Here is a 9,255-nt window from a genome sequence, read left to right on the forward strand (position 1 = left end):
TTTCCTCTATCTCATGTTTAAAGATAAAGTGCTTCTGCAGACTCTGTCCTTGTTCTTTTGTATTGTTTTGTTTTTACTTGGAATCTCTTAGGTTTGCTCACTCATTCTGATGGCTTCAGGTAACATTGAAGTTTTGATTTTTCCCTGCCTTGGACTGAATGTCCCCCCAAAACTTGGCCCCCACTGTAACAGTGTTAAGTTGGTGGGAAATCCTATTATGGTAATTGAGAGATGGGGCCTGAATGATGTGATTAGATTGTAGCACCATTCCATAATTAGTTAATAATGGTGGGCAAGGATGGGTTTCTGAGGGCTTTAAAAGAAGAACACATGAGAGGTTGGCCTCTCTCTGCCCTGCCGTTTTCTGCCATGTGATACCCCTGGGTCACAGTCATCTCCATCAAGGCCTTCACCAGCTATGTTCCCTGGACTTGTGACTCTCCAGCTTTTAAATCTGCAAGCAGTAAATTTCATTTTCCTACAAATCACCCAGTTCCAGGTATTTTGTTTAAGAAATGGAAATGGATTAATACATTTCCAAATCTTTATCTTCAGCTTAGATCTCTCTCTTGAACTCTGGAATCATGTATCCAATTGCTATTTGGACATTCCAACAGATATTTCAAGTATAACGTATTCAAGTCTGTTTTATTTTTGCCTGTTATATTTTTCTGTCATTCTTCAAACTACACTTTACTGTGTCAGTACCTAAGTAGCTGTAATTATATATAGAACCTAAGAGTAAAACACTATTTTATTTTCTGCACAGGAATTTAATACCACAGTGTCTTTCTACTTTTGTTTCTGTATTACTTTCCTGTTCTGTTTGCTTACTGCTCTGTTGTTTATTTTTTTATTTTTTCTTCTATCGGGTGGCCCATACAGGGATATGAACCTGTGACTTTAATGTTACCAGCTGCATGCTCTCCCAAGTAAACTAGCTAACCAACCTTGCTTTGTGTTCTAATGCAGCTGGTCTTCCGTCACCCTGTTTTCTCTGATGCTCTCAAAAGCTTTTTCCATTCTTCTGGTGGATGACTGTTAAATTGTGAATCTAGTATGTAACTGATTTGTAGTTACAAAACCACATTATTTACACCCTGTGTTTACAAAGTGCAGTGTTCACTCTCATGCAGACACAAGCGATCCTTTAAAATGTGCAAAGGAAATTTTGGAATGCCTTTGAATATGCTTTCAGTTTATAAGTAATTAAGAGACAGCAATTGTATATAATGTTTTACTGTTTGAAATAGACAAATATTTAAATGCAGGATCATTCCATAATGTGTTTCTTTAATTGTGTATTTTTTATCTCTGCTCATGAGCATTCATCTAGACATGGTGCCGTGTGTGGTTCCATTAACATAGGGTGTCTTCCTTTGCTCTTGTGACTGAAGTTTTGCTGTTGCCTCATATTCATGAGAACATGTAGTTCACGTGGAAGAGCTTAACATCTTTGGCATTTCAGTGAAGTGCAAACAGAATACAACGTAGAATTATATTTTGTCTTTCTTACCCCATTCTCTATTGAACTTGTCTCTAAATTTGTTTATCAAACACACTGGTTCAGGTTATACTTATGTCTTCATACCTGATTATAAACTTCTTGGAGAAGCAACATTTTATTCATACTTTTATCACTAGCAACAATGATGGTTCTTAACTATAAGATAAGGTTTGTAATCATATTTTTAGTAATTAATATATTATTGCAGTGACAGGATATTCCTGCTGGGTTTTTTTCCCCTCCACTATATGGAGTACAGAAAAGCAGCACCTTATTTAACACATAAGACACTCACACTTGCAGAAGAGTGAACTTTGAGATTCGTATTTTGTGACCCAGGGCTGGTTGCTTGAGTTGAGATCAATGTGCCATTACAGGAGTTGGTGTCATTTGAGGATGTGGCTGTGGACTTCACCTGGGAGGAGTGGCAGGAATTGAATGATGCTCAGAGGACTTTGTACAGGGATGTGATGCTGGAGACCTACAGCAGCCTGGTGTCTTTGGGTGAGTGAAATGCTCCAGTAACATTCAGGAGAAACATTTTGTTATTTTTTTTATAAAAATAGTAACGGTTTATGGGGTCTTATGCTATTTGTTAAGATTACATTTCATGAAAAACATGTCATCCCCATCTAACAAAAGTTCCAAATTGGCCTATTTATTGTATAATTTCTGGAGCTGAGCTCTTGTCATTCTTCCAAGGATCTGGCTTTGCAGTTTTATAAAGTTGTATGTTACTTCCCATTAGCAGGGCACTGCATTAGTAAACCTGAGGTGATCCTCAAGTTGGAGAAAGGAGCAGAGCCATGGATGATAGAAGAAAACCCAAACCAGAGCCTCCCAGGTTAGTAAACACATCCTGGGCAAAAACAAGAATGAGTAAAAGCCAGCAGACCTTGGCTGTGTTCAGCTGGTTTGGGCAATTCTTCCACAGGTGCGTGAGCCAAGGCTGGTTCATTTTCTCACATCCAACACATGTATTATATAATTTCTTAGATAGACTCACACATATATATTTCCATATTTCATTTTGCTGTTTTTAAAAAACTCCAGTGCATAATACTACAGCTTTTGTGAGCCATGAATTACCAAGTGAGAGTGTGTGTTCCAGAGTTTGGGGAGGTAATACAGGTTGATTTTAGAAGGAGTCAAAAACAACTTTTTCAAAGATGGTGGGCACAGCCTTGGTTGCAGAACCAAATATTTTAGGAAAGGGGGTCTGGAGGGGTGGACTGAAGTATTCTGTATAGTAATGGTTTTGAGAAGCACAGGAATTTAGGTTAAATGAGTAGTTTGTGGGAGGCTCTGTTTAGGGTGGAAAAAAGGAGATTTTATTATTTGAAAAAATGGCCTATAGCCATTTTTTAGGGAAGAATAAAAAGTATAGGGACATACATACAAAAATCTTAACCTAAGTCATTTTACTCCATATGTGATGAAAAATTGGATCATTCTGCACCTGAAAGTAGCCAATGAAGGAAAACGTAGCCATATTCAAAGCAGAAGAATGAGAAAAAGAGCTGTAGGAGATAACCACTATTATAAAAATAAAATGAAGTAAAAACTGTAAACAAATGGAAGGTGATAAGTAATTTTTTGAAATCTACAGTCAGGGAGAAGGTAAAAATCAAATATTACATCATGGTTTAAAAAAAGAAAAAAGAATAAAGAAGCAAAGAACAATGTGACATAATGTTAGAAAGTATTTTAATACAACATAACATGTCAGAATGAGGAAAACTCATATACTCCTGAAACCAATATCCATTATTGATTTTTAAAAAATCTTTTATTACTAGGATTGGGAGAACATTCTCTACCTTTACGTGACCATGCAAAAAATATGCTTATGTGTGGTTCATGGATATGGGTTGTTTTTTTGTTTGTTTTTTTGTCATTTCAGATGTCCTGATAGTCAGTGACTTATTTGAGAGAAGCAAAGAAAGTCATGGTAGATACTTATGGCAAGGTGTGATCATCAGTGGCAACCAATCATCTGAGGAGAGAGTGGAGTTAGGAAAATCACTTAATTTGAGTCCAAAGCATATTTTAAATCTGGTTATAAATAATGGAAACTATTCAGGAGTGGGGCATGAGGAGTTTAACATATGTCAGAATGCACTTCTTCCAGAGACTGATATCATGCATGCTGGAGATAAACCTGATGAGCGTAATATATCCAAGAAATTACAGAGACATCATGAGCATCTTAGTCAACATCCCAAGATTCCAACTGGGGAACCTTTTGAATATAGTGGAAAAGGAAGATCCTCCAACACAGTGCCAATAATATTTACATGTAAGAAGGTTCATATGGGTGAGACCACCTGTAAATATAGTGAATATGGAAAAGCCTGTAATAAGTCAGCTGTCTTTGCCCAAGAGATAACTCAGGTAGAGAAAAAAACTTTTCAGTGTGATGTATGTGAGAAAATGTTCTATAAAAAGGCTAAACTTACTCAACACCAGATTGAGAAACATGATAAATACAGTGAATATCAGACATCTTTTATTAAGAAATCATACCTTATCTCATATCAGGAAACATCTACAGGGAAGCAGTTTTATCCATGTAATGAACGGGAGAAATTTTTGTATCAAAAGTCAGACTTTACTGTGCATCACAGAATTCCCATAGAGGAAATGTCCTATGGATTTATTAAGTGTGCCAAAAACTTTCATGAGAATTCACTTCTCAGCTGTCATCAGGCAATTCACACAAGTGAAAAATCTTGTGAATGTAATGGATGTAAAAAATCTTTCTACCATAATTCTACCCTTACTATATGTCAGAGAGTTGACGTGAGCAAGAATCCATGTGAATGTGAAGAAAGTCAGATTTTCTCCAATAAGTCTAAAGTCAAGAATCATGAGAGAATTCACATTGTTGAGAAACCTTTTGACTATAACACATGTGAAAAAGTCTTTCACCAGAAATCAAACTTCAGCAAGCATAAGAGAATTTATAAGGAATGTGAAAAAGTTTTCAACCAAAAGTCAAACTGGAAGAAACATCAGAGAATTCACACAGGTGAGAAACTATATGAATGTAAAGAATGTGGGAAAGCTTTTAACCGAAAGTGTGCCCTCAGCAGGCATCAGAGAATTCACACAGGTGAGAAACCATATGAATGTGTAGAATGTGGAAAAGCTTTTAACCAAAAGTCACACCTCAGCATTCATCAGAGAATTCACACAGGTGAGAAACCATATGAATGTGTAGAATGTGGAAAAGCTTTTTACCGAAAGTCACACCTCAGCATGCATCAGAGAATTCACACAGGTGAGAAATCATATGAATGTAAAGAATGTGGAAAAGCTTTTAACCAAAAGTCAACCCTCAGCAGGCATCAGAGAATTCACACAGGTGAGAAACCCTTTGAATGTAGAGAATGTGGAAAAGCTTTTAAACAAAAGCCACACCTTAGGAACCATCAGAGAAACCACACAGGTGAGAAACCATATGAATGTAGAGAATGTGAAGAAACTTTTAACCAAAAGTCAACTCTCAATATGCATCAGAGAATTCACACAGGTGACAAATCATATGAATGTAAAGAATGTGGAAAAGCTTTTTACCAAAAGTCAACCCTCGGCAGGCATCAGAGAATTCACACAGGTGAGAAACTATATGAATGTAAAGAATGTGGGAAAGCTTTTAACCGAAAGTGTGCCCTCAGCAGGCATCAGAGAATTCACACAGGTGAAAAGCCATATGAATGTAAAGAATGTGGAAAAGCTTTTAACCAAAAGTCAATCCTCAGCAAGCATCAGAGAATTCACACAGGTGAGAAACCATATGAATGTGAAGACTGTGGAGAAGTTTTTAACCAAAAGTCAACCCTCAGCAGGCATCAGAGAATTCACACAGGTGAGAAACCATATGAATGTGTAGAATGTGGAAAAGCTTTTAACCAAAGGTCACACCTCAGCATTCATCAGAGAATTCACACAGGTGAGAAACCATATGAATGTGAAGAATGTGGAAAAGCCTTTTACCAAAAGTCAACCCTCAGCAGGCAGCAGAGAATTCACACAGGTGAGAAACTGTATGAGTGTAAAGAATGTGGAGTAACTTTTAACCAAAAGTCAACCCTCTATATGCATCAGAGAATTCACACAGGTGAGAAATCATATGAATGTAAAGAATGTGGAAAAGCTTTTTACCAAAAGTCAGCCCTCAGCAGGCATCAGAGAATTCACACAGGTGAGAAACCATTTGAATGTAAAGAATGTGAAAAAGCTTTTAACCGAAAGTCACACCTCAGCAGGCATCAGACAGTTCACAGGTGAAAAGCCCTGTGAATGTAATGAAATGAGGAAAAAGTTTTTTTGTAGAGTCATAGCTTAGAAGATATCAGGATACTCACACAGGAAAAACTTTTGAATGTGATATGACAAACCTTTTCCTGGAACTCCTCACAGAAAGGAAAGAATTCACACAAAGGAAAATCTCAGTAAATGTAATTCATATGGGAAAAGATTTTGGCCGAAGTCATACCTCAAGATATCAGGGAACTTACTTCAAGAAGACCTATAAATATGAAATTGTCCTCAGGTATTGGAGGTTGTCTTGAGGATACCCTATTGATATAAAAATTTGCTGATGCTCTAGTCCCTTCTATACATGGTGTAGTGTTTGCTTATTACCAATTCACTTTCTGCCATGTACTTTACATCTTGTGTAGATTACTTATAATTCTGGAAGAAATGTGAGTATTATGTAAATAGTTGTTATTCTGTGTTGTTTTTCAGTTGTGGAATTATTTCATTTATTTAATGTTTTTATTTATTTCTCAGGATTTTTGATAAGTAGTTGGTTGAATCACCAGATGTGTACCATCAGATATGTAAGGAGGGCTGTAATTGTGAAAACATTTTTTCTCCAAAGTTTCAAGGCTAGCTATGTTTAGAGCATTGTTGCTTATAGCATTGTGCTCATAACACAAAGGATCCCTATACCAGCCACTCACCATAAAATAAAAGTAAAAAAGGAATCACATCATAGCAGGCAGTAGAGAATTTACACAGGGAAGAAATTTTGTATGGATTAGGCTCAGCTTTTTAAATAAAACCACTCTTTTCTCTCTTATTTGTAGCCTGCAATCTGAGCATTCCATGATTGGGTGGATGACCATGTAATTTAACTCTTTTGGGGAATGTAGATATGTGATGAACATTACTTCCAGTTCAGGCACCACAATAAAAAAAAAGTTTCCGTGTAGTTCCTGATTTCTCATTTTCTCTGGGACTGAATGAAGATGACTCGGGTGTAATTGTGGGCCAGAGGTGGGAGAAATCCACCCTAATTTAAAACAGAAGGAATTAAACCAGAGATAGTCTCACCACTATCCCAAAGCCTCCATTAACACATTATATAAGAAATTATTTTCTTGTTGAGCCATTGTATGTGTGCTCTGTTTGCATTACAGCATAACCAGCCCACTCCAGCTAATGATTTTATAAACTTTCTGAGAGACGTTACCAGTCCCTGTAAATGGGAAGAGAATCCTGTGTTTTCACCTGTTATACCCAAATCAATCTGTGGGAAAATCAAATTATGGGGAGAAACAATGCAATAAATGTGGAATATCTATCAGGGTCTCTCATTGAACAGTGAAAATAAAGTTAAATATCTTTCTGAATCTCTTTAATATGTCAAAGCTTTCAAGAAAACTTTCAACACTTTCTGTCAGAATTTGAAATGAAGAGAAAACTATCAATCTATGTAACAAATGTAAATTTTCAAATGGAAATGATAAATGGAGTACTAAAAATATTTTTAACATTTTGAATGTTACCAATATTCAAATATGACTGGTGACACTGCCTGCCAGGGGTCATTTGGCTTTGTCTGAAGACATTTTTGGTTGTCATAACTGAAGGTTGGGAAGTGCTACTCCATTGAGTGGGAAGACTGACGTTTCTAAACAGCCTGCAATGCACAAAAAAGCCTCCTCACATATGCAACATTTATGAATAAAAATGTTCTTTGTTAAAAATTTATCTTAATGAAACCCAGTGTAACTGTGGGTAGATAATAGATACACTTAGTGTAATAGTTTGATTTGACTTACTTCAGGACTTTTGACATTAACTGCCACTCTAACTTCAGTATATTTTGTTAAATATATTGTCTAAAAGACTGCACTATATAGATTTGCTCTTACTCTCCTATTTTAGGTAAATTTGTATGACCAGTATTACAAAACTAAGTAAGGGTAATTTTGTGTAATGTTTGAAGCTAATACAGAGCCAGTCAGTGGGTTGAATAGAAACATTTGTATGGGAATGCACAAGTCAGGCACATTTAAACAACTTGTCTGAACTCATTTAAACAGCTGTAAACAGGAGTTTTTAAAATTCTATTCAGTAAAAATCAGTGTCTGGAAGGAATACTTATCCTTTATTCCTATTCCTCATTTTTTAAAGGGGACAAATCACAGGTATGAGTGTACTACATGCTGTATACCTGAAAAATCTCGTGTTTCTATTTGCAGTGGTGGAGTGCTATTTTGTATCTTGCCACTTACGCGTAAATCCTGGCTCCACTTGTGTATTGCCTTGCGCTTGGCTCTGCTTGTGTATAGGCTTCCAAACCTAGAGATGGCCCCAGAGCCTGTTTTTACCTAAGAAGCCTTCTAGATTCTGTGGTGACTCCCTGTCTGCCCTCAGAGCCCTTGGGGTGGGGTAGACCCAGGCCCAAATGATGGGTATGAGCAAGTAAGACAAAAAGGTGTCTGTCATAGAACCTGTGGGGTGTGGTTGGAGGCAGAGGTTATGGGGTCCTTTTGGGCAGGGAAGTCATTTCCATCTGCCACAATTCTGTCACCAAATCTCTGGCAACAGTGGGCAGAGAGTACAGCACCATCATTTATTTCTCATTTTTTACTCTAATTTTTATTTTCTTTCCGTTTTGGGACGTTTAATTTTCCCCTTTTATCTAGGTTTTTGGTTGGAAGGTTTGATTTCAGATCTTTCTGAAATGTATATATTTACAAATATAAATTTTACTCTAAGCCCTTTTTTACTTTTGGTATGATGTGTTGCTGTTTCCAGTCTCAAAATATTTCAAATTTTAGTGACATTTTTATGGCTCACTGGGAGTTTGGGAGTTTGATGTTTAATTTCCATATAATTGTGGACTATTGAAATATTCAGGTAATAATGTTCTCTTTAAATCTGTTGTGGTCAGAGAACATACATTGATTTCAGTCCTCAAATTTATTGAACATATCTTATGGCCTCGCAAATGGTCTTCTCTGGAGTATGTTCCATGGGCTTGAATAGATTGGGTATTCTGTTGTTGGGTGTTGTGTCTATATATGCATATCTGTAAGTTCAAGTTGATTTATAATGTTGCCCAAGACTTTTTTACCCTTGTCAGTCTTTTTCTTAGTTCTATCAGTTATCAAATGTTGCACTCGACATCTCTGAATATTTACATAGAACAGTCTATTTCACCCTTAATTTCTTCTCTAATTATTTTTATTTGATGTTGGGCTTATTTGTTTGGTGTATGTATACCTATAATTGCTATGGTGTCCTTCCTGACACTTTTGTTATAAATGACCCTCTTTATTCCTAGTAGCATTTTTGTTTTAATTTTTTTGTCTGATATTAGTACAGCCAGCCCGTGTATCTGTGTTATGGTTCTGTTTACATTGTACATCTTTTCCTGCTCTTTCAACCTGTTGATATCTTTGAATTTAATGTGTTTCTCTTGTGCTCAATATATAGGGTTTTTT

The 9,255-nt window shown here is 36.4% G+C and overlaps 1 protein-coding gene across 1 annotated transcript in view; it reads left to right on the top strand.

Moving 5' to 3' along the window:
• Positions 1-6,131, top strand: part of LOC103602141 (zinc finger protein 345-like) — a 27,584-nt gene extending 21,453 nt beyond the window's left edge. The window contains exons 4-7 of the mRNA XM_008586564.1: positions 2,259-2,351; positions 3,411-4,303; positions 4,517-5,796; positions 5,955-6,131. Of these exons, the coding sequence (XP_008584786.1) occupies positions 2,259-2,351; positions 3,411-4,303; positions 4,517-5,796; positions 5,955-6,084 (2,396 nt within the window). The 3' untranslated portion in view covers positions 6,085-6,131. The remainder of the gene's footprint in view (positions 1-2,258; positions 2,352-3,410; positions 4,304-4,516; positions 5,797-5,954) is intronic.
• The last annotated feature ends 3,124 nt before the right edge of the window (positions 6,132-9,255 follow it).

The sequence above is a fragment of the Galeopterus variegatus genome, unplaced genomic scaffold (assembly GCF_000696425.1).
Source record: "Galeopterus variegatus unplaced genomic scaffold, G_variegatus-3.0.2 Scaffold4029, whole genome shotgun sequence".
NCBI classification, from domain to species: Eukaryota; Metazoa; Chordata; class Mammalia; order Dermoptera; family Cynocephalidae; genus Galeopterus; species Galeopterus variegatus.